This window comes from Heterobasidion irregulare (genome assembly GCF_000320585.1).
Source record: "Heterobasidion irregulare TC 32-1 unplaced genomic scaffold scaffold_14, whole genome shotgun sequence".
NCBI lineage: Eukaryota > Fungi > Basidiomycota > Agaricomycetes > Russulales > Bondarzewiaceae > Heterobasidion > Heterobasidion irregulare.
In genome coordinates, this window is record NW_009258210.1 from 1,008,155 (window position 1) to 1,035,107 (window position 26,953).

Genomic DNA, 26,953 nt, shown 5'->3' on the forward strand with positions numbered 1-26,953 from the left:
CGTAGCATTGAAGGGCCCATGTCCTCTATTTAATCACACTCACTATGTTTGAGTGATGGATTATTTGATAGACTGTCAACCTGGATTCTCATCGACATCCAAGATGCCTGAGTGATGCTTGTTGTGAGTATCGGAGGATTGGCCGTCGAGCGGCGACGGACCGGAGTGTTGCGGATTGTCGCGCCTGGTCACGTCATTGGGATGAGTCGGAGGTGTCCGCAAAAGGGAAGTACGCGTCCGGTGCGTCCTCCTCCGTGCCCCGCGTCCGACTCTCCTCGCTCAAAAAGTGTTCCGCAACGACCGTTCATGCCTCTCTGACCCTGCCACGTACATCCTGCTGCCATCTCACGACATACCACCTTCCCCCTACTTCATCTTTTGTGTTCATATAAACGTATATCACATATACTTGCTACTCACCACACTCCGGCATGGACACGCCTGGCGAACAGTCCGGCAGCGAGTCGACATCGCAAGCTCCATCGCGGGCTGAAGAGGAACAGGTGAAACGCCTCCGCGAGGAACTCTCTGACGAGGTGAAAGGGCTCAAGAAGAAGAAACGCAGTGTATGTCACTTTGCTTGTGCGAATGCTCGACAATGCCGAAAGAAACATAAGTCTAACGTGCTGAATATTTGCTGTAAAAACTAGAGTATCTTCACGACCCGCCGGTTCTTGTTCTCCCTGGGCATCCTCCGTGGGTCCCTGCTCTCTTGCCTCACCACTCTTACCGCGAACTAATCAGCCCACATATAATAAATCCCTTGACAGTCGGCACTCTCCTCGGCGTCATCCTCATACAACCCACCGATCTCCCGGACCTCCCTGCCCAGCTCGCTCTCCTCCTCAGCGAATACGACCTCACTCTCCCCCAATTCGACTTCGACCTCTCGCGCGTGGAGACCGAGTGGCGGCGGCTCACGAGCAGCATCCCAGAGCCTTGGAAACTCAACAACGACGGGCGCGAATTTAGCGTCGGCGACGCGCTGCGCGCGCGGGGTTTGCAGGCAGAGCACCCCGTCGTGCTCGTCCCCGGAATCATATCTACGGTGCGCTTCTGTCCCTCCGCTCATCTTTTTAGTGCGTTCGCTCATTCTGCTGCAGGGCCTCGAGTCGTGGTCCACCGCGCCCGAATACCGCGCCTTCTTCCGCCAGAAGCTCTGGGGTGGATTCCAAATGCTGTCGCACGTCACCTTCAACCGCGACAAGTGGATGGCCGCGCTCCTGCTCGACCCCGACACCGGGCTCGATCCCCCGGGCGTCAAGGTCCGCGCGGCGGAGGGGCTGGACGCGGCGAGCAGCTTCATTCAGGGCTATTGGCTATGGTGTGTAGTGGATCTTGATTTTTTATCTTTTGTTTCGCTCGGAAACTTGGGACGGGCGGGGCTGAATAAGATTGCGATCGTGCAGGTCCAAGGTCATTGAGAACCTCGCGGTGATGAACTATGACACCAACAATCTGCACCTCGCGCCGTACGACTGGCGGTTGTCGTACTATAATCTCGAGGAACGCGACGGCTACTTCTCGCGCCTCAAGACGACAATCGAAGGATTCAAGTCAGCTTCTCGTCTCATTCACAAAAAATAAGCTTGGGGTGCTAACGTGCGGCAGGAAGAGACAGGGCAAGAAAGTGGTGATCGCCGCGCATTCGATGGGTAGTTCGGTGCGTTGTACTCGGCTCGCTGACTGATTTTTTTTTATGATGGAATGTTCATGCGTTCTGGACTTGTGATGCGTGTGTAGGTTACGTTGGTGAGTCTCATACATGTGTCGGTTCTCGTTCCCTCTAACGAGGGGCGTCGCGAATAGTACTTGTGAGTGCTGCTTCACGTCAATCATCGCCATTCGCTCTGCTGGCGCTGTCATCTCATCGTTTTCACTTTCGTTCTCCATAGCCTCAAATGGGTCGAGTCGCCTGAGCACGGAAACGGCGGCCCTGATTGGGTCGAGGTGCGTGTTCAGGCTGCTCCATTAAACCAGAGCTCATGTCTTGCATCTAAACCTCGACCCCTCAACGCGTGTAGAATCACATTCACGCGTTCATCTCCATCGCGGGGACTCACCTAGTACGTATCTCTACACCCTCGACCTCGAATTTTTCTTGATTTGCTCGAATTATAGGGCGTCGTGAGTATCACCCACATGGTCTTGATAGACCTCACAGCTCGATCACTCAGCCCCACTCGCATCTTAGGCAAAAGCCATGGCCGCGCTCCTGTCGGGCGAGATGAAAGACACCGTGCAGATCAACCCTGCCGGCGCGTATGGTACGTCTTTACCTTCAAGGGTGTAGTTCCCACAGACACGCGATGGGTGAACGGACATCGGATTGAACGTCATAGTGCTCGAGCGGTTCTTCTCGAAGAAGGAGCGCCAGAGGTTGTTCCGGAGCTGGGCGGGCAGCGCGAGCATGTGGATCAAGGTGCGCGCCGCCATCCGAGCCCTAAGCCTCTGTGTTCTCTACCCTACCAGTCTCTGATGTGTCTGGCGGCTCGCGGCGCGCGCCGGCAAACAGGGCGGCGAGGCAGTGTGGGGCAACGCGACCCACGCTCCGGACGACGAGTCGGACAAGGCGCACACGCACGGCGAACTCATCGCGTTCCGGCGCGAGCTATCCCCCGCGCCGCCCGATATGGACACCAGTCCCATGACGGGGAACGCGTCTGCGGGCGCGCGCCCCGTCGAGGTTGGGAGTGTCGCTGGCGGAAATGGGAGCGAATTGGGTACGGTGAGCGCGCGGAATATGACGGCGGACGAGGCGGGGACATGGATATTGGAGCACACGCCGACATCGTTCCAGGTAAGTGCTCTTTCTTTGGTTCTAACATCCGGGTTCGGCGTCCGTGTGCGTATTCTTGCTGATGAGGGTTCGGCGGTGGGTAGAAAATGATGCAGGCAAACTATTCGTTTGGGATCGAGAGGGACGAGGGGGTTCTCGAGCGGAACGATCGAGATCACACCAAGTGGTCCAACCCGCTGGAATCTAGGTGCGTCGCGTGTTTCCCCCGCTCCGTTTCTTAGTGACTGATGTGTGTTATTGTCTACTAGACTGCCCAACGCGCCCTCGATGAGTATATACTGTGTGTACGGCCACGGGAAGGAGACTGAGGTATGTTCCGTATATATATACATCAAACGCTAGTGAATGTCGCTGATGCTTACAACTTAGCGGTCATATTGGTTGGCGTGTACATGATCACTCGGTACTATGTTACTCACATCTTGCAGGTATGCGTCCGGCCCATACGTGTACGAGGACGGCTTGCTCGCCGACGCGGAGAACCCGACATGCACCAACTCGTCCGACTGCGTCCGGCCTCCGCTCGACATGCCGCTCTCGCGACAAAGCTGGATCGACAAGGATTACACCGACGAGAGCGTCACGCCCAAGGTGCGTGTCGCATGCCACCGCGCGCGCGAGGATGGGTGATACTCATGTTGCGCACCGTGGTTCGTATGGGCAGGTCCGCAACGGCGTGAAGATGGGCGAGGGCGACGGCACGGTGTCCCTACTCAGCCTGGGCGCGATGTGCGTCGAGGGCTGGAAGCGTGAACGATGGAACCCGGGCGGGGTCCGGGTCGTCACGGTCGAGGTGCGTACACTTCGGGCCAGCTCCCGAATCTTCTGGAATCGAGAGCGCGTTCACCGACCTGCGGGATTGTCGCGCAGCTCCCTCATCTCCCGGTGGCCACGATTCCGCGCGGTGGCGCGAACACTAGCGACCACGTCGATATCCTGGGCTCTACGGGGCTGAACGAGGTCATTCTGAAGGTCGCGACGGGCGTGGGCGACGAGGTGCGGGATAACTTCGTCTCTAGGATACGAGAATACGCGAAGAAGATTAGATGGGACGGTTGATTTGCGGATATCCCAGACTTAATGCGAGATCCTGCGTTATACCATTCCAAACACGCGTCATCGCCTGACTTAGCCAGATATCGATCAACGCTGAGAAGGTTATGCAGCTGAAGAGCTTATAGCAGCGCAGTCATAAGGTTGATAACGCTCACCTCTTTGAGGAGCGGCCTCCACTGTCGAAGGCTCTGGCCTTCAAGGATGTGGATAACATTCGCGAGAGCGACACTGCTAGGTCATCCTCTTCTTCCCCGTCTTTGAGGCGATCGGATCGGGGATTCCTTCCATGCCACCCCATATTTGCGTCTGTATACATACGAAGAACACAGAGATGAACGATGGTCCACCCGTGGCGTGATAACTACGCCAATTACGTCGATATTCTGGTATGCGCGTTTCATAATATCTTGTAATATCGAACACCTCCGAGTTGGGTGACTGGTGTATCCTATTCGTGACAATTTTGGAGTAGAATTTGCGTCTAGGACACTCAGAAACACAAAGTAAGAATTTAATTGATAAGGTCTGGCAATCCTCAAACAAGACCGGTAACAAAGGTTTCGAGATCTTCAGGTCATGCATGTAAATACACCATTCAATCCTTGTCAAAGAACATATCTCCATAATCTTCAGTCCAATAGACATCGTCATCATCAACAGACGATTCCTCTTCTTCCCAATGTGCCTCTTTCAGTGCATGATGAAGCATCCTGTCCATACCACCCTGACACTGATCCCATTTGATAGGAGACAACACCCACCGCGAAAGTTCATCCACCTGCTAGGAGCTGACATTACAATCTTTGAGATGCAAGGTGTGAAGTGGAACTTCTTTCCGATGCTTCAGCACGTCGACCAATCCGTTAAAGAGCTCGCAGTTGCTTTTCAAATCCGCCCTCTCGATTCATAGAGACGTGAGGCGGGGCATGAAGGGCAATGGAAGGATCTGCTCGACTTGCGTCGTGGTGTGCAGCGTCCCGATCTCGCTGAGAGGGGGTATGGTGGTCTTGGTACCCTCAATAAAACCGATAATCACTGAACCGCTGAGCTGCAGAATGTGCAGGCTATTCAAGTTTGGAATAAGGGCATGATTCTAATCGTACGTGCTGAGCCAGAATTCTCCCCGGATGTTTAGACCCTTGAGAGAGCTGAGCGGAAGATCGTTGCTGATTCTGATCAAGAACGAAGAGGACAGGTCAGATTCATAGCGCGAGAGGGTGAGGGACGTGAAATATTCGACGTGTTTCCATTCCAATTCTGCTCCTGATCCTTCTTCAATATTGGTCGCTGCCTCAAACTCGAGTCCACCACCACCGGGGTTCATTACACGGAGGGCAATAATGGGGGCAGCTTCAGTTTCCAAACTTCTAGCTCCAGGGATGGTTTCCAAGCAGAGCAATCTCGTAATACCACACATGGCGGTGAAAGACGATGTGTAGTCGGAGTCCTCATCATCATGGTCCAGATCTGTGGTGATGGTGCTACTTGAAGAGATGATGAGGTAGCGGACAAACTCATGGCAATCAAGCACATTGCCCTTCAAATTGAGATCTCGTAAATGAAGCAAAGGCACCCTGCAATCAAGAAGAGGGGTCGAATCTGTCTGAAACGAGTCTACATAAGGGAAGATGGAGTTAGTGAGCGCCAAACGCTCCAAGAATGGCATACGTCAAAGTATGTCGAGGAGGGTAGACATGGATGGTAAGATCATGTCAGTTCCACATCGGAGAGACAGAGAGGTAAGGCTGTCCCGGAAAAGCGGAGATATCCAGTTGAAAATGCATCCAATGAGCCATAGCTCCTTCAGTCGTGGGACTTGTCCTCCTTGGAATATGTTATCGGGAAAATTTGGAGATGGGTCTTCTTTGTTGGTGTTATGAGTGAACGATTCGAGAAGCGGAGCAGGGTGTGCGATCAGAGCAGCCATGACATCCCGTGAGATCGTGGAGGCTCCTAGGAGAGAGAGGCTGCAGATGCGGGGTAGATGACTGAGCACTTGTGCACAGGTTTTGAAGCTGGATACGTTGGCGATAGATGGGGAAATATGCATGAATTTCTAGGGGAACTATTCCAGCACGGACAAGCATGACTTGTGTCCATTCTGAGGAAGACAGCACAATTCTGTTTCAGAGCGACGGACAATTTAATGAGATGCTACGGAAGAGTCGGCATACGTGTGTAATTGAGAGCCAGGTGGGAAGGTGAGTGGGACTTGGTTCTCCATAACAATGGTAGGAAAATATCTTCAGCAGGATTTCCTGGGGCAAATGGGATACTGGTGCCAGCGTATTCCATCGCGCTTTCTGCTCCAGAGTCCAGAAAGTGGCTTCTGTAAGGAAATCTTCGTCGGCCGCCTCTGCCATGATAGACTCAGTGAAAGACCGCTCTGTTGTAGAAGTGCTTTCAGATTTCAGAGATCTATGATGTGAAATATTTTCAAATAAGCTCTGCTTTTGATCTTGGGGACTATGGTGCTCGCTGCTTACCCCATCTCAGTGATATTTTCCTAGTGTCTTCCCACGTTCACTGGCTGCCAGCGCGACCGTAGCAGTTCCGATTTACGTGATGAGGGCTCGAGCGCTGTCTACGATAGCGACGAGAAGCTCGTTGGGACAAACATCACACGAGCGACTCCCTCAGGAGTCGTCACTGCATCGACTTAGATCAACCTAGATCAACCTACATATCTTACGGAAATGTCACTCGCCGTTAGGGGTTTTCCGCGATTCTAATGTCATATATTAATTGGAGAGTATGGCCGCCTGGCGAAATGGCATCGCGTCTGACTACGATCTTATCTAATTACTGATTGTGTAATCAGGAGATTGCAGGTTCGACCCCTGCGGTGGTCATTTTTTCGCCATGCTCTGCAGTCTCATGCCTTGAAAGACAAAAGGCAGACTCATAGACTTGCACCAGACTCACGCCCTTTCCTTCGTTTCTACAATGAAGACTTAACTCAAACCCTCACTTTCAGCGCTGATTTGTTTCTAGCTTAACATCAATGCCACACGAAACGACAGAGAAGTCACAAGAGCTCTCAAGAGACTGCCATGGTAAAAGTTCAACAATACTCGCACAATCTGTCCGCCAGGTGCCAGCACTCCCTGCATCGTCTTTCACCTGTCGACAGGTGATCAATCAGCAGCTGACCGAACAACACACAGGAACGGCATTCTGTCATCATCTGCTTGGCTTCCACCCCTTTACGAGACGGATTTTCTCACTCTTTTGCTCACCTGAAGAGCCTTCCTATCGCTTTTAAAGATGATTACCCTGTCCGACCCTACCACCTCGACTCCCGCTCCGCATGGTGCGCATATCAGCAGATGACAGATAGCCAGTGAGGCAGCGATCGTGCCTCGAGTATGAAGTCTGGAAATGCACCCGTAAGTTCCTCTCTCTCACCGCACCATCTAGACGGAGGATAGGTGTTCCTTCCGAGATTTTTGTGAAATGCTGGCGGATAATTCACGATAATCTTGAAACTTCTCAACACACCAACTCAGAGGCATACATTCAACTAGACTCAGAACTCCTCACTACGTACACATAGATCGCAGGTAGGAGACGTACGACCTGCTCATATCTCCTCATCGATTCATGTGATCAACAGGATTCTTGAGGTTCTTGGTCTTCGGCACTATGACTCGACAAAGTATCCGTTCTTAAAATATATGGATCGTCCACCTGCTTTGCATAAAACAGAGAGTAGTGTCATTGTCAAGGCAGTCCTATCTGATCGCCTCATGAACAGCATCCATCATCTCTTTCTCCTTGTTTCAGTCCTCATATCTCTTTACAACAATGTCGCCTACGCTGACATGACCGAATCCCTACTCATGCAACGGGAGATGCATAGGCGGTTCCAACAACGTCATAGCGTACCTGAATCGCACTCTGACAGTAGCGCGTTGAAGCGACGGGACGGATCTACCATCACCTTTGCAAACCCTGCCGCGGACAAGTTTTTTGTCGATGGTACTGCCATTCCTGACGGTGAGTATGCGCTCTCCCTCTGATCAGTTTGTTATTAAGTATGTTCTAGTACCATTCGATGCTGGTCCCTCCTGGGCGGGCCTCATGCCCATCTCAGGGAAGGCAGGCGAAACGAGGAAGCTGTTTTTTTGGTACGTCATCCGCGGCAACTCGATTCACGTTTTCAACTATCAATATTAGGTTCTGGCCCACTACGAATGCGTCCAATGCCAACGATCTGCTGTTCTGGACGAACGGTATGCATCATCATGCAGACTGAACCGAGCTGAACATCGTTGATCATGGCTCGCCCAAGGTGGACCGGGATGTTCATCCCTCGAGGGATTTCTGCAAGAGAATGGTCCAATCTGTGAGTCCAAATCATGCTTTTTTAGACACAGAACAGCACCGAACAGAGAGAACTAGCTTGGTCTTGGGGTCAGTCTCAACCGACCTTGTATGTTTGCTTGAACACCCTCTGTCATTGAATACTATTCATGATTTATTAGAAACCCATGGTCGTGGACCAACCTATCAAATGTTGTGTGGGTTGAGCAGCCGGTTGGGGTAAGTGCTCTGATATGCTAATTGTCGACCGCGATTTACTCATCTTACATTCTGCAGACTGGCTTTAGTCAAGGAACACCTGATATCTCCAATGACGACGAGCTGGCCGCTGAAGTGTTGGGATTCCTGGAACAGTTTTTAGAAGTATTCAGGGAACTCAAGGGTTCCAATTTCTTTGTCTCCGGAGAAAGCGTACGTGACGCCATACTCTTTCTGCGCAAATTTTGATATGAGCACAGTATGCTGGCTTTTGTGAGAAGATGACGATCAACCTAACTGATATATGGTCTGACTGATTTGCATGACCCAGATGTTCCATACATCGCCAATTGGATTTATGAGCATCCAGGGGGTTTGGACCTCCACCTAAAGGGCATATGGATAGCAGACCCCTCGCTCTCATACAATGTTGTGCAGCAGGAGATTCCCGCACTTCGCTTTGCCCAAGTACGTCTACATTTCGTGGCGCGCCTGCGATTTGACTCGTAACACTGCTACTAGGCGAACGCGAACGTATTCCCATTCAATAGTTCTTTTATGGCGCAACTGCAAAATATCTCTGACACATGTGGTTATACCGATTATCTTGACCAATTTCTCACCTACCCTCCAGCCGGTCAACTTCCCCTCCCAGTCGGAACTAACGGCACATTCAATGCCATACCTAGCTGTCGTATCCACAGGCTCGTCCAAAGTGCCGTGACCACGTAAGTTACAACAGCGGCTACCTGCTTTCTACGTTGCTAAAGGCCCGATATGAAGACTGAATCCGGCCTTCGATGTCTATCGCGTTACAGAGGCGTGGCCGATTCCTTGTGAGTGATACACAACAGTGATCTTACGACATTCGCCTACCCTCGCTCCTTTAGGGAGCGTACTGGGCTTCCCCCGCTCCACTCAAGAATTTGTCTATTTCAATAGGTCAGGATTTACTTCGAGGATTGGGATGCTCTTTACTAATTTGGGCTTGCAGGACCGACGTCAGTCGATTTCCATGTCCCGGGTCTAAGGACCATCTCACATCGATCAACAGGTTCAAAACGCAATCCACGCCCCCCATGTCGTATGGGAGGCTTGTCAAGGGCCAGTATACATCAATGCAACGACAGGTGCTCCGGGAAATGACCAGAGTATCCCGTCGACGCTGAGCGTTCTTCCGAACGTGATTGAGAAGAGTGAGAGGACCGTGATCATACACGGTCTGGCGGTACGTACTCGCTCTCACAATAAAATTGATCCAGTATCGACCGACGTCGATCGCTCAGGATTTCATCCTTGTGTCTGAAGGCACTCGCATTGCCATACAGTGTGTCCAGTCTCGCCGTCTTCTCAAGGGCTCGTCCGAAAGTTACATCTTTCACGTAGGAACATGACCTGGGGTGGTGCACAGGGCTTCCAAACACCAATCGAAGCGGAGTCGTTCGTCGTTCAAGACTTTGGTGTTTATGGAAATATGCATCAAGAGCGCAAGCTAACCTGTCAGTTTCGAATTTCCGGCACTTCCAATTCCATTGACTCACTACATACTGTCTCGTCCAGATGTCGAGTTTTACTATAGCGGACACATGACCCCGCGTGAGCACATTTCGCAACAATCCACTGTGGTATGGATTGTTGACCAGGTTCGTTTCTGGCAGAGTTCGTCCCCTGGGCTGCGTTCCAAACGATCGCATATCTACTTGGAAAAGCCGATTCTCCCTCCGCCTCCTAAATGGAAGAGATAGTCGGAATAAACTAGTCAGGCTACCCAGCGACCAACAAAAGCTTGTTCTTTTTCTGTCTTGAAGCCATATACCGTGTAAACGCTAGCCTGAAATGGCCTTGTTTGTTTGCCTGGACAAATTAATTACTACATACGAGTACAAGGTGGGTAGGCAACAAGCATCAAAAACACAAGATCGTCCGTGAGCATGCCACAACAAACTGGGTATATACTTAGTCCCGAATATCTTACACGACTCTGGCTCCGATCTGCTTCGCCATCCCTCAGAACGGTGACACCTAGACATTTTGGGCGTGATGGGCGTGAGGCGCGGGTGGGTCATACTGCGCGCCAGAATGGCCAAACGAGTTGCTGCCATCGGCGTAGGGGTATGTGTAATGGGGTGCGGTGAGCCCTTCGGTGCTGGCGCGACCCGTGGCGACATATTTGTAGCCGGCGTCGAGAGGTACGTTGGAAGTCCAAGCATGCTCGAGCTCGAGCTTCTTGCCGTAGGAGGATACGATGTAGACAGCATCTAGTGAAGCGGACGATATCAAGATCGAGATCTTGTAACGAGATCGGAGGTGAGGGCACGGGGTACGCACATGCCTGGATCAACAAATTGACGACGACGCCACCGATCATCGCGCCTTTCCCGACATTGAACGCGCTGTTGCACGAGTTGATGACGTTTTGGTCGGTCGAGTCCTTCACGCAGTTTCGCACAAGGTCTTCTCTCGGGGTCGTGAAGTATGCGTAGAGGAGGAATGCGTCCAGAGCTATTTGGAGTCCGAGCGCCCATCCGAGCCAGAAGCTGTAGGTCGAGAGCATTTTGATCGAGCGGCGGATCGTGCCAATGAACCTGGGAACCATATCCCACTTAGAACACTGCACTGTAAGATAAAGTCGAGACAAGACTCACCCTATGAAGGCGGCAAGGGCGAGGATTGTATAATAAACACCCGCTCCCACCGTTGCACCCTTGAGTTTGGCGCTAACGTCGCTTGCTAAAAGTATGACGCATGAGTACGATACGCAGACAATAGTGAAAAGAACATACGCCAGTGTGCCAAACCGTACCATAGTGCTGCTGCAGCGATTCCCGAGAGGAGGAATTGGAAGAGGGAGATAAGAAAGGCGCCGAGACGTAGGGGCAGACAGCAGCAGAAGTGATGCGCGGCCATGATTGGGGACTCGGATGTGTGAGCGTGTCAGGAGAGAAGTGAGAACTTGAAATCGGGGGTCGTGAGTCGTAAAGGGGGAAGGACTGCAGAGGCTGGTCTGGGATGATGGAATGGAGACGGACAACACGCCTCGAAAAGGATTTTATAGAAATCACTGCTAATCGAGGAGGCTGTCCAGGGCCGATATGGCAATGATTGCATGATGCCTTGCGGGCGGTGCGTGCTGGACGCGACACTTGCGATCGCAAATTCGGAACGGCTGGCACTGCAGCCCAGCGCTCAGCGCCCTACAGTCTAGATCAGCGGCGAAACAAGGGACCGATGTCTCACAACAGGACCTTGCATCTCTGTAGATTCCGAGCCACCCTTGGCCTCGAATAGACTCGCAATGCCACGAAAACACAGTACTGGTTTATAACCCGAAGGCAGCCTATCTTGCCAGTGCACGACGAGCGACCATTGTCGACAGTCGACGATGTGTTTGATTTTGTTTTGATGGGTAAGTCCGGCACGGTCGGCAAGCCAAGACAACCCATGGCTTCTGATACAGGGAAAGCACTGGAAAACATCGCCTTGATAGAGGATGTGCTGCGCATGCCAACGAAGCAGGTAGAATGGTGCTCGAGATTTCCCAAGCCCTTACTAGCGAGGTTAGCGTCTAGTGTTACAGTCATCGTATTCCTAAAATGCTGCGGCAGAGTCAACGAGGCAGTGGGAGACCGCAGCGATGACTAGAATCCACAATCACAATCCACGTAAGACAGCCCACGGACAAGCAACGGTTTGTTCCAATATGCGGTAGAATCATAGGAGATGACCGCGATACATCGTAAAACCATGAAACCTTCAAAGAAAAAAAGCCTCAAGTTGATTAATTGACAAGTACAGTAGCAAATGAAAAATAATAATGAAGCATATAAATAAAGCGTGAAAACGCGGGCTTAGGATGGGAAGCTACGTGAAGTGCTCGGCGGCTGTTCAGTCGAACCATCCGTGCATCGTGAATGTCGTAAGTTGAGAGTCGTGGATGTCGTGCGAAGTCGTGAGTCCAAGAAATCGTAGCCGGGAATCACCGCGGCCGGTTCGCAAGAGGGTCCCAGAGGTTCGAGGGGTCCCACCGAGCCACGCCGGCAACCCTGACCGTCCTACTTGCGGGCGTTGATTTGTGCACTGCAGATGGGTATGCCGTGGACTGGCGATGCGAAGGAAGGTCTGGTTCACGTCTACCAACATTGAACGATGGCCTTGGGATCTGGACGGGAGCAGCTGATGAGATCGGCGTTTGCAGTAACACATGATCCTGGGGTATACTCTCCAAAGGAGCGGAATATCTCCGATTCGTCTTCACGTTGTGGTGTCGCGTTGATTGGGGGGAATAACTATGTCGGCTGTATGTGGACCGGCGAGTAGAAGGTTCATGAGACGCTGAAGGTATAGGAGGCGAGCCGACGTAGGACATCGAACGGTCCCTGGATGAATGCAAAACAGGGTGCGATGCATTGTATCCAAGTTCGTGGCTTGTATCCTGTCGACTGGAACCACGAATACGAGGAGAACTCCCAACAACAATGGTCTGACGCGAGGCTGGGGAGGACACAAGCTGAGGAGATGGTATTGAAGGTTGCGTAGGGGGCGATATATTTAGTGTGTAAACCTTGGCCGATTCGCGACGATGCCTAGATTGACGTCGCTCCTCCCCACGTCGATCGGGTGGCGGAGAGTGAGGATGCATGGTCCTTGAAGGTGTATGTGTTCTTACAACCGGTAGAGGGGGGGAGAGGGGCTCAGTGCTTCGTACACGGCCAGCGTCGACGCTTCTACTCAGAACAACAGGTAAGGGACCTAACTGTACAAGCGTGCGATGTGACTGAGATGAAGGGATACCAGAACCGGCATCATAGCGTGATGAGCGGTCCGTGTCAGATCGTGGCGCTGAGGGTGGGAAAATACGGTCAAAGAGGCTGTCCGAGCGCGAGGGTGCCCGACTCTGCATTTGACCAGAGTCCACTTGAAGGTACTTTTCGTTTTGGCTTGAAACCAGTGGAACACCCTCAAGGTCAAATGGGGATGAAGGAGGGGTCAGCGTGGCACGACGACTCTGACGGCGACTGCTGCGATATGTCTCGATGATGGACGGTGGCGGAGGGTCTTCGTACACAAGACTGCTGTGTTCTACATCGCGTGAGATACGCTGCAACCGACTTCGATTCCGTTTGGGAATGGGCGTGAACCTTGTATTATCGTGGTCTGGACCAGATTGAGAGACACGATCGTAAACGCTGCGCCACCATGAACGACGGCCACGAGCATGCCCTTCTCCCGGGTCTCCCGGGTCTTCTTGTGATCGGTGTCCTACGAATATTTGTGGGTCGACGATGATTCAAGATGGTAAACTCATACCTGGCTTCGCATATCCTCTTTTCGACAGTTCTTTGTCAATCTGCTCTTCTAAACCGTCGCTTCTTTCTCGCCTCATTAACCCATACCCGTAATTGTCCCCGATACCCAACCACTGCCTTTCCCCTTCGACCATGACCAGTCGATCCACTTCCACGTCGACTTCCACCCCGATCGTGTCCTTCTCCTTATCACGGGCACGCCAGACCTGTGTCCTGGATTGACCAAATGCGCCCTCCAACACAGCCTCGCGTCTTGCCCTCGTGTCCGTTTCAATCCCGCGCATTCGGTGCCAGATGTAGACGCATCCGTTTGTCAACTCGCGGAAAGTCTCCCTGAAGTCCATCGCATGTCTCAGTGCGCGCAGACGTGGGGTTTGCTCGGTATCTGAGCGGTAAGGCATATAGCTGAAAGCACGTATGTGAACAAATGCAAAGATCCTGGAGATAGAAAGTGTGTCAGGATGATGCGATCAATAGAGTTCAGCACGCACATCATCTCCAGGGTCTCAAGAAGAGCGCCCCAACCGATATTTATATCTTCCGCGGTCATATATGGAGTCTGAGATGAAGAGTTAGACGTAAGTTGATATAGATCGGTTTATTTAAGTTCACATCTTTGACGACTCCTATCATAGAGAGGAGAGATAACGCAGAAGCTTGCCAGAAAGTGAGGAACACTAAACAGGAAAGTCAGATGCCTATTGTTGTGAGGTGAAAATGACATACCAACAGCCTTGACAGCGAACAATTTCAGAACTGGCCTCTGAGGCGAAAGCTGCTTCGACACGCAGAAATAGAGCTGAAGGAGACAATACATGGCAATTGAAACACTGGCGGAGATAAGAGCGGAGATCTTGTACGACGATTGCCCCTCTTTGAATAACGAAGTTCTTATTCAAAGCTGTATTGCTCACATATACATGTCCCCAGGCAGGTGACCAGGATTCCTCGCAATAGAGGCCAGCATAATTCAGTACCACCGCAGCGAGGGTGGTCCTGCACACAGAGATAAGTGACTAGGTGGAACGGCCCATTCAAGTACGCACGTCGGCCTGATAACACAATATTGCAGGACGCCCCACTTCATAAGTTGCAGGAAGTATAATCCATCCTAGCGAAAATTTAAATCCGCACCCACAGCATCAGTTTGTTCGCGGGTAGCTCACCTGCGGCTTCCATCTAACGAAGAACAGCGGAAAGGCCCATTTGCCTGGCTTTTCTCCACGTGCCATCAACTCCATGTCATGCTCGCGAGACAGTCCTTCCTTGCGAAATATATCCTTCTGCTCCTCGATATTCGGGGAAAGGTAGGTCAATAGAAGGTAGAAGAAAGCTGTGAGGACGACCGATTCGTAACAGTCACGGATAAGAAGTAGCGGGGTAGAATTATCCTAATAGGAAAAGCCAATGGTTCGTTAAGCGCGGAATCGTTTACATGATTCAAGAGATGTACCCAAAAAAGGTACGATGCCAAGCTGATCACTGCATATATGGGCACCATAAACAAGATGCGGACGATGTCTGGACATTGGTAGATGAGCTTCTGTGAACCAGATAAAGAAACAAAAACCTCACGGCGCTGTTCATGCTTCTAAAAGAACATGAGAACGAACGATTTGAAGTGCGAGGTGATACGATACTCACATTTGTGTACCACTGGAGATGCTTGTTGATGAGCCAGAAGGACGTGATGCTTGAAACGATGGTGAAGAAGCCGCATATAATCCATCCCACATGGTGAGCTTACCAGCAGGAAGTATATTGAGTGCAAATTCGAAGGTTTCATACACAGAACGCACCTTGGAACACCACATTTCCGTGCTGGATGAGAGGAGGCCCGTCCTCTGGAGCGTGAGAAGGATAGCATCTTTCGCTCGGCATATTGGATAGTCGAAGACGTTAAGGGTGGTATTTTCGATCCTTGTGGTTCGTGATGATCTGAATTAGAAATCGTCGTGTCGTGAATGTCGTAGTAGCTTGGACGCGCTGAAGAGCGATACGACGCGTCTCCAGTGGGCTCCGGTGCGACTTGGGCTTCTGAGGCTTGGAGATCAGAGCATATGCAGTTATAAGATCCCCGAGGTATATACGAAACGTTGATCAAAGCATGAGGCCGCCAATTGTCAACGTGGAGACGTGGAGGGACGAAAGTCGTCGAGCTAGGTTCGAAGTCGAAGGGCGCGAGATCGCCTGGGTCACGTCCAATCATGTCACGTTCGCTCATCCCGATGCAGGCACGTTTCTTGAGTCCTTCAAGCTCCACCAGAACTAAATCATGCAGCAGAGATCCATCACATCTCTAACAGCCGGTGCAAAGAATGTACGATTCTATTCACCCAACAAGCAACAATGAAATTTGCCTGATTTCTCGCGATTTTCGTCTACAGGCGGGAGCATTGTCGGCAGAGGAAGTTGATACCATTCTGTCTCACTCGAATGTTCTCGATCAACCTGGCTTCAAACTCGTGGGCGTAGAGTCCCATAGAAGTGCGGTCATAGGTAAGAAGATGAGGAGGAAGGCAAAGGCCCTTCGTTATCTTAGGTGTTGAAGCTTGGAAGCTTCACTCGTGTCAGGATGAGGCGATATGTGACTGGAAGAGTCCACCTGCGTAAAAGATAGCACTTTGTTGGTTGGAGCTGGAAGAAGAAGCCGAGACAAAGCAAGGAACACCACGGTCAGGTTGGGAGCGCCGCTCTATGAGAGCAGGGGTTCGTGCTGCGACACTTCTAGCCCAGTGATTCCCTATTATGGGGCGACGAAGTTCGGCGGCAGGAGCATTGCTGATGAATCCAATGCTGTTTATAGCAAAATGAAAAGAGGACACGACCTGTGGCGAGGTCCTCGGGGCATCTATTGCCGATCAGATGTACTCTGGCGTCTGAAAGCTATCATAGACGGTAGCCGTTCGCATAGTAATGACACATAGAGATATTTAGGCGAGGAATCGCTGGCATCGCAAGGCAAAAGATCTCACAGACCACGAAATCGCAGGAGAGATGGCGATTATGAGCTTGGAGGCGGTGCATGGGTTTCTTGGACGAAGGAGATGGATGTGTTGCGGTAATAGCGGTGAGTGGTTTCTCAGACCGGTGCTGTATGGCGGTGTTTGATCAGTGGCTGCCATCGATCCAGCCGCGCAACCGCTCTCCGCCCATCCACCTACTATCTCTACCGTTCATATTGAGGCCCCCGACGACGATTCGGTGCCCCGAAAGTCTGAAAACACATCCGAGCTAACCCCATCGTCCCTGCTGAACCATAGCGATCAAATCATGCAGAGACATTCGTTCACAGCTCTCAATTCGACGTTCATCGTCGACTCAGAGTACCAGTTTGTCAAGGAGCTTGGCCAGGGCGCATATGGTTGTGTCGTATCAGCGAAGCACCGCAGGACAGGTGAAGGCTGCGCGATTAAGAAGATCACCAACATCAATACCAAGGTGCGTGGGCCAACGCACTAGGAGAGCTTTACTCAGCAGTCTGTGCAGAGGATCTTGACCAAGCGATGCCTCAGGGAAATCAAGTAGGTCCCGCCCCGCGATCGGTTCCGCGAGATATCTAATCTCTTCTTGTGCGAAGGCTACTTCACCATTTCAGAAGACACAAGAACGTAAGTGTGCTCAGGCGGTCGTGTCAATATCACTCATATGAGTTCGCAGATCACCTGTCTGTACGATATGGACATTGTGTTTGGGCCCGATGGCAATTTCGATGAAGTGTATCTATATGTAAGTTGTTGAACTCCCACAAATCTGTCTGGATTAACGCGATCATCGTTAGGAAGAACTCATGGAAGCTGACCTCCACGCAATCGTACGTTCATCTTTTTGATGTACAAGAAGAGCGTCATAATACCCTAACGCCCAATAGATCCGATCAGGACAACCACTCTCCGATGCGCACTTTCAATCCTTCATTTACCAGACGCTATGTGGTCTCAAGTATATACACTCGGCCAATGTGCTCCATCGTGACCTGAAACCAGGCAATCTGTTGGTCAATGCTGATTGCGAGCTCAAAATCTGTGATTTTGGTCTTGCCAGAGGCTTCAACCAAGCTCAGAGGCAAGGGTTCATGACAGAGTATGTCGCGACAAGATGGTATCGCGCTCCGGAAATCATGCTGAGTTTCGCGAACTATGTATGTCATGGATACTGTCGCATCTGGTGAAATTCACATCTTTTTTCAGGCATCGGCCATAGATGTGTGGTCCGTCGGTTGCATTCTTGCGGAATTGCTAGCTGGCAAGCCTATCTTCAAGGGCAGAGAGTGAGTCAATCACGGTCATCTTACTCTCTTATTGATAATTCGTTTTAGTTATGTTGACCAATTAAACCAAATCCTTCACTATCTGGGCACGCCCTCTGAGGACACCCTTCGTCGTGTCGGCTCTCCTCGCGCACAGGATTATATCCGCTCACTTCCCATCAAGCCTCGCGTGCCATTCCAACAGCTCTTCCCGCATGCCAACCCGCTTGCGATAGATTTGCTGTCCAAGATGCTCAACTTTGATCCGGCGAAACGAATCACCTGCGAACAGGCGCTCCAGCACCCTTACCTTGCTGTCTGGCACGACCCTTCTGACGAACCTGTCTGTCCAACCGTGTGTTCATATCCTCTTCGTTTTCGTGATCGACATGGCTGACATGATATACAGCAATTCGACTTCGGGTTTGAGGACGAAGATTCGATCGAGGGCATGAAAAAGCTCATTGTGGAGGAAGTCAACCATTTCCGCGCGGAGGTGCGCGCACATGCGAGAGCCTCTGGCCAGATCCGTCGCCAAGACAGGTTCGTATTTCGTCCTGTATTTGGATGCTGACGCGCATCTGACTTCGCGCATAGTTTGCCTATCCCCTCACGCGACGACATCATTGCATCGCCAATCCAAGAGGATGCACCCACGAATGGCGCAACGTCAGGCTACTACTCTGGAAACCCTGTGTCGGAGCGCGCACCCAGCCCCGTGATGGACGATCCTAGTGCGGAACTCGAGCGTGAGCTTGCAGAGACGCACATTGGCCGTTCCTAGATGGAGCTCAACTTGCGTGCTTCGAGCATGGGGGGCCATTGTAGGTTGGAGGTAATGTGGATCGTAAGGAACGGGAAGGACTTTCGACTCATCTTGTGAGCTTGTATGTGGTACGTCGGTGGAACGTGAGGATAGGAAGCGTTACTGGATATCTGCGCATGTTGATAATACCTGAAGTGTAGTACTCAGATGTATCGGTGAGCCTATATAAAGCGATGGAAATGATGTCGCTCAGGGAGAGGAAAGGACTTTCTCCATGGTTGGACGCATCGTATCACGTACCACTTCTATAAGCTTTGCAGTCCTTCTACTGGCAGTCACAGAGCACAACATATGTGATAGCCAGACGGGTATGGCCTAGCAATACAAGGACAGGATTTCTCATCCGTCGCGATCTATGTATATCATGCAAAGAATTGTGGACATGGGGTGCATTACAACTGATTTCGGCGACATCTGTTACACGCCCACATCTGACGACTATGGTTTCGCTATTGTCCATGTCGTTCTGCAACACTGTTATCTCCAACTTGACTCGAAGTTTGGTATCAATGGGAAAAGCAGCATGTTTAGTAGCGCGATCGTCTTCAAGAATTTTGTTAACCCTATCTTTTGCACTCACACACTTTCCATCGCGCATGACAGAGATAACAGAACTCTGTGCTGCAGAGGCAGGTGATATGAGGACACCCCATATAACGTTCAACCAGCCTGCTGCATCCGGGGCACTGTGCCCACCCGGACTCGCGGGTAAGGTCAAGGACAAGACGTTCAGATGCGCTGGGATCAACAACACAAATGTGTGCGCTGTTGACATTGACCTGGGATTTGCACCAGCTGCAAGTGAGCGTTTTGCATCCCGCTGCAGAGCACAGAAGCGCAGCGGGAGCAGCTGAATCATTACCGTCAGTATGTGGGGCGTCAACAAAGCTGCTGCAACCCTGGCGAGCGCAGTTTCTGCGTCTCGGATTCGTGGGATTTCTGCACAAAGAGAACGTACCGAGGCGTATCAGACCTGACAGTCGTCTGCGGCGTGGTAATCTCTTCTGCAGGCGACGATGAGCCATTTTCGGCTTCATGAATCTTCAACGCAAACAGGTGATCGTTCTGGATGCGAATACACAGCTGCGCCTCCTCAGCATAAAGCTCTAGTACAAGTGCGGCATCCGACGGCGACGCATCGTCCCGACCTTTTCCCATCTGCTGTCCTTGAAGCTCAGCAACATCTTCAATGGTGAGCTCAGCGATCATCGTCGACAATTGTAAGTCTTCCGCGTAGAGTTGTAATGCGAGCTGGGTTTCTGTCAAAAAGCCATGAGTGTCTTCGTCGTAGATGTCATTGGGGCCACGATTGACCGGTAGTCGATCTCTTAACACTGGTAGAGCACTTGTCGTGCTCTCAGCATAAGGAAATTCAACATGGGACGGCCCAGCATGAGGCTGATACGACAGACTTCGACATGTGGGGTGAGTGAGATAGGGGAGTTAAGCTGATGAGACTGTCCGTGTAGCATCGCTCTTTTTGAACTTGAATCACTCTGCTCTCGTACGTCAAAGATTCTGTCAATATTTAAGGCAGCTCAAAGCATCAAACAGAACAAACCTACGCTGGGATACACAGTGAACTTCTGGGTGCGCAGAAGAGACACATTGGCAGGCCGCTGTATACTTGCCCTCTCTGAGAGCAGACCTACTTCAGAAGACGCAGTTTCCGAAGCTCGTCTACACTTGTACCCCCTGCGGAATGAGTGACCACGAGGCACATAAAAGAATATACCAAGAAGATTGTGTCCTCAGCGCTGCTCCATGCGCAGTATATGTTGAGCTAGACTAGACTTGAGGTGGGCCATGGCATTACCTGGACCATATCATGGTGCATTCTAGTAGGAGTAGCTCCTCGAGAACAGTGGAGTAGGGCGGAAAGCTGCCAGATGGCTGAAGTGTCATAATGTCAGTCTATTACTGAAGGCAGCAACGTTGGCGATTCTCCTTCGAGTCAAACTCCGACGTGGTCTCCAAAGCCGCACCCAACCTTGCAAGCCCCAGTCTTCTATATTCATAACGATATTCGCAAAGGATGTTCTGTTGAGTTCTGATCGAGATAGATCGACATGTGATTTAATGGAGCAAGCAAAGTTGGGCAAAATGCAACGAGCGTCGAGCAGAAGATGATTTCGGGGATTGGCGACGGCGCGTCTGGTAAGCTTGTTGTGCAAATTTATGACAACTACTTCAGGACCTGTCCTCTCTGCAACCATGACTTCGCTACACGATAGGGAACAAAATAAGGACCGCCTTTCGACGGCCATACGGAAATCATATCCATTGTGCTGTTGCTAACTCTGTAGGATACATTTCTGAAACCGATCGTCTACTTCGACTCCGTAGCGGCCCTCATTCGATCCTCGAACAGCTCTTTTCCAATTTTAATCGCATCCGTCAACCTTTCGTTTCGGAGCTTGCGGAACGCTTCCGACGTACGATATCCCTTCCACATCGTTTCATCCAACATCTCTCACCGCTCTTCTCCATATGGATGCTCTGGCGCGCCAGCATATCCCCAGGGTTTCGGCGTGTATGGTTGGACCCATGGGTTCATCACAGATGTGTCTGGATAGAGAGGTCCAGTGAAATGAACGAGACAAGGATCATGCAGCTGCCGTAGCTCAAGGGCATCACGGTCCACGGACGCGGCCTTTGCATAAGGTTCCCAATCCCTGTCCATTCCACCTGAGTGGCAGCTCGCAAATGTGCTCACGAAAGTGAACATTCAGCGCATCCTGATCCTTGTGTGCGAAATCCTGCATCCTCCAAGCGAATGCCTCTAACTCTCCAATTCGTGTACGGACTTGGGCCAAGTCTACGAGCAGGACACCAGCGTTGAAGTACGTGCATCTGCCTACTCCATCATGGCCCATTGGTAGCCCCACATCTCGCACTGCGCCCAAGCCCTTTCCATTCAGATCCACGTTCCACAGCTCCCTGACATCGGCCCTGATGAATGTGTCGGCATCTAGATATAAGGCGCGTTCGACGGGAAGGATTCGTATCAGATCGATCTTGGCCCAACCCATCCCCATGTCTGCAGCGAGGCCGTGTTCAGGAATGTCGAGGAAGACAACAGTGACATTATCGCGTTGGGGAAGAGAGAGCTGCAGATTTTGCTTCATTTCGACGGTCAGTCCACGATTCGCGATATAAACCGTGACCCTCCCTGGCGTATGCTTCACCAAGCTGCGAACGGACACTGCTGCAGGCATCAGATATGAGTGATCAATGGCATATGCAACATGGATCCTATAGCCCATCGCATCGCTCAGGCTGTCATCGTTGACCTTATCTTTCACCAGAAATTCAATGCCCATGTCCACTGTCTTCTGTAAAATTATCTGATATTGCTCCGGAGCAGATAGTATGCGATATTCGCCCTGGTGCAGCGACATAAGGGCATCGATTCCACGTTTTGGATGATGAATGCTGTCCTCCGGCTCCTTGGTCCAGTGATAGTCGTCGAAGACAAGGATAGCTCCTTTCCTCGCCAAACGCCATGCGAGCTCTCCGTCAAGAAGTGTATCGTCCGCCTCGTGGGACCCGTCGACATATATCCAATCGAATCCGGGCTCCGATGAGTTCATTTCTTTCTCAAGGAGCATCATGAGAGCGGGGAAGCTGAACTGGTCGAGAATACGGTATGTCTTCTTCGTCAGCGAGAGGTTGTGTGTGATTTTGCGGTACCTCTCGCACCCGCGTCAGTATGCTGCAGATCAAAGTGATCTATGCACACTAAGGTTCCGGTCTCTTTGCAGAGCTCATTGAGCAGGAATACAGCCGACCGCCCTTCCCAGGAGCCGATTTCAAGGGCTCGAGGTGCTTTGGAGGATACGAGAGAGAAGAGAGGCCTCCAGATAGCCATGTTAAAGGAGAACCAATCCTGTGATGGCGTAAACAAGGTATTCAGCGTTGTTCTACGTTGGTTTGTACAAGGCTGATCAATACCACGACACTGCGTCATAGATAAACACTCACTGGCATAGTGAGATTGTAGTAGCTCTCGATCCTCACCTGGCTGGGGTACTCGACTTAGTGACTGTGATGCAAGATGCAAGTACGTTACTGTTCGTTTTTGGTCGATGGTATTTATATCTCGTCTGTGTGCCTCTAGATGACAGGCGCTGTTTTGTACTATTGCCCACGAATGGACGTCTTCCATTCAAAACGGCTACGCAGCATTGAACTCGATCGTTTTTAGTCTATATGTGTAGCACAGCGCTCAGGATCGCGTGAGCGGCATGAAGGCAACATATTCATGGTATATCATGCATCTAATTTTGCTCACAATAGGCCTGTGCAGATATGCAGTCTCAAATCACATCCGGAACCAGTTTTGTGAGTGTTGAGTTGTACACCGAAAAATTGTTGACAGGGTGTCACGCCTGACGGTTTGCCATCCTTTGAGTCAAATTGAAATGGAATGCAAACAGTTTCATGGTCAAGCTTCTTTCACATTCTTGATTTCTATGGCATTGACCGGCTGCGACCACGCGCTAAGTAATATCTTGAAATAGAGGTGCTTCCTTGTGCATCGTGCCTGTCCCCAAGATTCGCAGGTTGAATTGCTCTGCTCTGCGCAGGACCGCAACGAACCAGGAGTGGGTTCATTTGTTGTGCGCAGGACCGCAGCCAGGAGCTGGAGACGAGTTCAATCGATGTCTCGATTGCCTCCCTTGGCGAGCTGCGCTGCGATTACCGTGCTGTTATATCAAGCAACTCTGGTCATCGCAGAAATCACCTCAGCATCTGACATGTCTTCTGACAAGAAACCTATCCTTATGGTCGCAGGTGGAAATGGTTTTATTGTGCGTTATATCTCATCTGAGGAGGGACACATTAATGACAATTATCTATAGGGCCCCCACGTTGCTCGTCGGCTTCACGCCGAAAGTTATTACGTGCGGATCGCTGATATTCATCCTATCTCTGCCTTTGCTCCAGAATCTATCAGCGCAGAAGTATTGGTCGGAAACCTTTGTGACATCGCATTCTGTCAAAAAGTGATCCGTGGCGCATATACCATATTTCATTTTGCTGCCGCTATGGGTGGCATGGGCACCATACATTCCACCAATGATTTCGTCATCTATTCTGAAAACCACACTATGACACAAAACCTTCTTGCCTCATCGGTGTCCGCCGGGGTCACTCGTTTTTTCTATGCATCATCTGCTTGTGTCTATCCCGAGCATTTACAAGACAGTAACGCTCTTGCTGCAGATGTCTCTCTTCGCGAGACTGACGTTTTTGCAAAGCCACCCCCCAAGCCTCAAGGACTCTATGGGCTTGAGAAACTCAATTCCGAGCTCCTCCTTCACCAGTACGAATCTTTCATCCAAATTCGCATCGCTCGTTTCCACAATATCTATGGGCCAAGAGGTGCTTGGCGGAATGGTCGAGAGAAGGTGCCAGCGGCATTAATTCGAAAGGTGCTTGCTGCAAACCTCCTAGGCTCATCTGCACCAACCTTGAAAATCTGGGGTGATGGGAAGCAACGTCGAAGCTTCTTGTATATCGACGACTGCGTCGATGCCATTTTACTCCTCATGTCAAGTCAGGATGACAATGCCGCTCAGCCAATCAATATCGGGTCAGACAGAGCAGTGACTATCAATGACCTGGCAGCGATCGCTCTGGAGATTATTGGTGTTCACAATGCTCAGATGGTGTACTTTTCTTCTCGGCCTACCGGTGTATCAGCTCGGAATTCCAACAACGAGGTCATTCAGGATCGTCTAGGGTGGCGCCCACGAGATGACAGGGGACTTGTGCAGGGAATGCGCCTTACAGCTGAAAGGATGTCATGCGAAATAGAGCGACTCCCGATTGGCCTCAGTCATGAGGATCGTTCTCGGTTTCTTCAGGGCTTGATGACGAGTCGCCTCGTGAACCTCCATGAAGAATGCATCACGTTTGCCATCCTATTGCCAATAACCTCTCGTGGAGGGACCAATCCCGAGGATTGTTTGACAGATCTGACCCGCTTTGCACAATCGCTCTCTAGAACTACCTGGCGCGACACGCATGCACTTGGAGGACTTTAATTTCGAGTCAGGATTTACCTTGCCATCGATGAGGATGATTCATTCCTGCTCGACGCCGAGAGAAACAGGGCTATGGATATTCTGATGGCAGGGAATTTTACAGATATCATAACATTGGTCTGCAACTTCCCACCCGGGCAGATCTGTGACCTATGGCGAGAATGTGCGAGACGAGCATGGCAAGATGGGTGCGATTACTTTGTCCTCATGGGTGACGATGTCGTTTTACAGGATGAAGGCTGGATGCGCGACAGCGTCCAAGAGTTTCGCGCGTTATCAGAACAAGAGTTCGTCCCACAGGGTTTTGGCTGCGTGGCTTTCACATATACGAGCTTCCCTGGAATGCCCACTTTTCTGATCATACACTGCAGGCACATGGATGCTTTCGGAGGAGAGGTTGTGCCTAAGTCATTTGTTAATCAAGATGGGGACCCTTTTCTGTATCAGCTTTATCGCCGATGGAACTGTTCCCGGATGTTCCAATGTCGAATCTATAATTCACTCGGTGGTAGTGGACCCGCAAGATACGAGAAGCAGCATTCACCGGACTGGACGTACGAGACTTTGACTGACGCTACCAAGGTGCTGCGTGACTGGCTCGAGATAGCCGCGCCAGCCGCCACACAGAAGCTTACCCTGGACATTGTTATTCCATCATTCCGAGTCCAGATTTCCCATCCTCACATCCACCTTCGAACTCAAACCATCCAACACCTGCATTGTCATGTTCATTGTCATCATTGATGACCCACTTTCCCCTGCAATCGGAGAGCTTGAGCACCGATTCGCACATCGTCCAGACGTTCGAATCCGTATCAATGAAGAGAATCTAGGAGCATCGGCGTCGCGCAACAGAGGAATCGCTGAATCTTCTGCCGAGTGGATCTATTCTCTCGACGATGACGTTTTGCCGAACTCATATCTACTTATCGAAGCCGAGAGGTCGATGCGCGCCCACCCAGATGCGGCAGGGTTTGTTGGTAACATGCAGTTTCCTGTTGCTGAAAGTGTCTTCACGACTGCCGTCCATCTTGCTGGTGTGACCTATTTCTGGGACATCGCAACCAAGATGGACGAAGATGTACCGTGGGGCGTCACGGCGAACCTCATCTATCGGCGCGACGTGAAGGACAATGTTCGATTCAGTCTCCAATTGCCGAAAACTGGAGGTGGAGAAGATATTGCTTTTTGTCGACAGAAGCGTGCTTACTCAGTCTCACATGGCGGAGAGGGTTTCCGAGCCGCCCCCAGGGTTATTGCTACCCACCCTTGGTGGAACAATGGTCAAAGGTCGTACTGGCGATTTTATGGGTGGTCAGGGAGATGGGGCTTTGGTATCCCTCTTTCCGCAACTGACTTATCTTGATCATGCACCGAACAGCGCTGAACTCTTCCTGATGAGCGCCATATTAATCGTGGGCGGAATGGCATCCACGATGAGCACGGGACGGAGTGTAGTGTTGAGATGTGGTTTCAAGATGGCTGCGGCGATTTTCCTGGGTAATATTGTCCATGACATATTCCGTCATCTCTGGAGGGACAGGAAACGCACGGAAGCGATTCACTCCTCGCTTGGGGGATTATGGTGGGCTTTGGCTGTGTTGGAGAGCTCGTTCATTCGGATGTTTAGTGAGGGAGGACAAGTGGTAGGGGCGATACAGAGGTTTGAATTGCGGTCTTTAGGAAGGAGGTTTGATTGGTTTGCGGGAAGGGGAGGAACTGGACCGATTGGGGAGGAGAGGATGAATTCGCGACAGAGGTTAGCACTGACTGTTGTTTTCTGGGCTGTCATGCATATGGCTACATACTAGAAGCAGTCATGGTTTGTTTCTCTTTCCATTATGGTCGTAGTGAGATGTGTTATGTACGAGTAATACCTATGTAGTATTTGCAGAGCTTCATGAAGTGTTCCCGGCGAGCGACGTTTTCTCTTGTTGCGACCAGCTACGAACCTATCTACTCTTTGAACTTCGCAACAATCACCAGAGATTTCATTCACCATATCACGCTAAACGGAGCTTTGTACAGTTACATATCACGGTTCACGCCTGGAAAATCATGTGGATAACGCTGGATATCCCTCTGACGTGTCTCCAGACGCACTGCCATCATGTAGTAGAGAACGTTCAGTATGTCCTG

At 51.0% G+C, this 26,953-nt stretch overlaps 9 protein-coding genes across 9 annotated transcripts; 4 read left to right on the top strand and 5 right to left on the bottom strand.

Annotated features, from left to right (window-relative positions):
• Positions 1–967: 967 nt before the first annotated feature.
• On the top strand, positions 968–3,859 carry HETIRDRAFT_57041 (Lecithin:cholesterol acyltransferase; the record flags this gene model as incomplete). Its single annotated transcript, XM_009554758.1, has 16 exons — positions 968–1,048; positions 1,104–1,324; positions 1,410–1,556; positions 1,612–1,670; positions 1,820–1,950; positions 2,025–2,066; positions 2,195–2,267; positions 2,343–2,422; positions 2,516–2,598; positions 2,695–2,800; positions 2,884–2,987; positions 3,049–3,109; positions 3,170–3,180; positions 3,229–3,391; positions 3,465–3,593; positions 3,671–3,859. Coding segments are annotated over 16 exons (1,680 nt in total), but the record flags the coding sequence as incomplete, so codon positions are not given.
• Positions 3,860–4,760: 901 nt separating this feature from the next.
• Positions 4,761–5,783, bottom strand: HETIRDRAFT_120472 (uncharacterized protein; the record flags this gene model as incomplete). Its single annotated transcript, XM_009555153.1, has 3 exons — positions 4,761–4,920; positions 4,960–5,470; positions 5,579–5,783. 3 exons carry the CDS (start codon positions 5,781–5,783, stop codon positions 4,761–4,763), a joined length of 876 nt encoding a protein of 291 aa, XP_009553448.1.
• Positions 5,784–7,710: 1,927 nt separating this feature from the next.
• HETIRDRAFT_57243 (serine carboxypeptidase S10) lies at positions 7,711–10,112 on the top strand (the record flags this gene model as incomplete). The annotated part of the gene is made up of 18 exons (XM_009554764.1): positions 7,711–7,855; positions 7,905–7,986; positions 8,036–8,091; positions 8,151–8,204; positions 8,261–8,291; positions 8,344–8,401; positions 8,459–8,593; positions 8,641–8,653; positions 8,712–8,848; positions 8,903–9,108; positions 9,164–9,216; positions 9,271–9,322; positions 9,375–9,381; positions 9,435–9,608; positions 9,667–9,707; positions 9,767–9,879; positions 9,941–9,976; positions 10,039–10,112. The coding sequence occupies 18 exons, from the start codon at positions 7,711–7,713 to the stop codon at positions 10,110–10,112; spliced, it is 1,467 nt and encodes a 488-aa protein (XP_009553059.1).
• Positions 10,113–10,199: 87 nt separating this feature from the next.
• Positions 10,200–11,389, bottom strand: HETIRDRAFT_442797 (uncharacterized protein). The gene is made up of 4 exons (XM_009555154.1): positions 11,164–11,389; positions 11,026–11,110; positions 10,709–10,965; positions 10,200–10,638 (listed from the first exon to the last, which is right to left on the bottom strand). Exons 1-4 carry the CDS (start codon positions 11,285–11,287, stop codon positions 10,403–10,405), a joined length of 702 nt encoding a protein of 233 aa, XP_009553449.1. The 5' UTR covers positions 11,288–11,389; the 3' UTR covers positions 10,200–10,402.
• Positions 11,390–13,469: 2,080 nt separating this feature from the next.
• HETIRDRAFT_237093 (uncharacterized protein) lies at positions 13,470–15,426 on the bottom strand (the record flags this gene model as incomplete). The annotated part of the gene is made up of 11 exons (XM_009555155.1): positions 13,470–13,639; positions 13,688–14,124; positions 14,178–14,245; positions 14,299–14,363; positions 14,413–14,539; positions 14,601–14,682; positions 14,733–14,797; positions 14,853–15,077; positions 15,140–15,207; positions 15,262–15,277; positions 15,331–15,426. Coding segments are annotated over 11 exons (1,419 nt in total), but the record flags the coding sequence as incomplete, so codon positions are not given.
• A 1,230-nt stretch (positions 15,427–16,656) lies between these two features.
• On the top strand, positions 16,657–18,992 carry HETIRDRAFT_181095 (mitogen-activated protein kinase-like protein). Its single transcript, XM_009555156.1, has 11 exons — positions 16,657–16,756; positions 16,820–17,127; positions 17,176–17,210; positions 17,267–17,297; positions 17,347–17,415; positions 17,468–17,500; positions 17,558–17,827; positions 17,877–17,956; positions 18,005–18,290; positions 18,345–18,478; positions 18,533–18,992. The coding sequence occupies exons 1-11, from the start codon at positions 16,684–16,686 to the stop codon at positions 18,717–18,719; spliced, it is 1,506 nt and encodes a 501-aa protein (XP_009553451.1). The 5' UTR covers positions 16,657–16,683; the 3' UTR covers positions 18,720–18,992.
• Positions 18,993–19,505: 513 nt separating this feature from the next.
• HETIRDRAFT_431164 (uncharacterized protein) lies at positions 19,506–20,666 on the bottom strand (the record flags this gene model as incomplete). Its single annotated transcript, XM_009555157.1, has 5 exons — positions 19,506–19,581; positions 19,720–20,159; positions 20,257–20,279; positions 20,323–20,456; positions 20,578–20,666. The coding sequence occupies 5 exons, from the start codon at positions 20,664–20,666 to the stop codon at positions 19,506–19,508; spliced, it is 762 nt and encodes a 253-aa protein (XP_009553452.1).
• A 728-nt stretch (positions 20,667–21,394) lies between these two features.
• Positions 21,395–22,375, bottom strand: HETIRDRAFT_164808 (glycosyltransferase family 8 protein; the record flags this gene model as incomplete). Its single annotated transcript, XM_009555158.1, has 1 exon — positions 21,395–22,375. One exon carries the CDS (start codon positions 22,373–22,375, stop codon positions 21,395–21,397), a length of 981 nt encoding a protein of 326 aa, XP_009553453.1.
• A 1,146-nt stretch (positions 22,376–23,521) lies between these two features.
• On the top strand, positions 23,522–26,180 carry HETIRDRAFT_431166 (uncharacterized protein; the record flags this gene model as incomplete). The annotated part of the gene is given in 5 exon segments (XM_009555159.1): positions 23,522–23,575; positions 23,627–24,624; positions 24,826–25,101; positions 25,186–25,459; positions 25,479–26,180. The coding sequence occupies 5 exon segments, from the start codon at positions 23,522–23,524 to the stop codon at positions 26,178–26,180; spliced, it is 2,304 nt and encodes a 767-aa protein (XP_009553454.1).
• Positions 26,181–26,953: the final 773 nt, after the last annotated feature.

Bases quoted from the DNA above. Each gene is read 5' to 3' on its own strand.
- HETIRDRAFT_442797 (XM_009555154.1), bottom strand. From the start codon at position 11,287: ATGGCCGCGCATCACTTCTGCTGCTGTCTGCCCCTACGTCTCGGCGCC. The intron at 10,966-11,025 runs GTGAGTCTTGTC...TATGGTTCCCAG, and splicing joins GCCCTTGCCGCCTTCATAGG to GTTCATTGGCACGATCCGCC. The intron at 10,639-10,708 runs GTGCGTACCCCG...CCGCTTCACTAG, and splicing joins CAATTTGTTGATCCAGGCAT to ATGCTGTCTACATCGTATCC.
- HETIRDRAFT_181095 (XM_009555156.1), top strand. From the start codon at position 16,684: ATGGCGATTATGAGCTTGGAGGCGGTGCATGGGTTTCTTGGACGAAGG. The intron at 17,211-17,266 runs GTAGGTCCCGCC...TCTTGTGCGAAG, and splicing joins CGATGCCTCAGGGAAATCAA to GCTACTTCACCATTTCAGAA. The intron at 17,501-17,557 runs GTACGTTCATCT...AACGCCCAATAG, and splicing joins AAGCTGACCTCCACGCAATC to ATCCGATCAGGACAACCACT.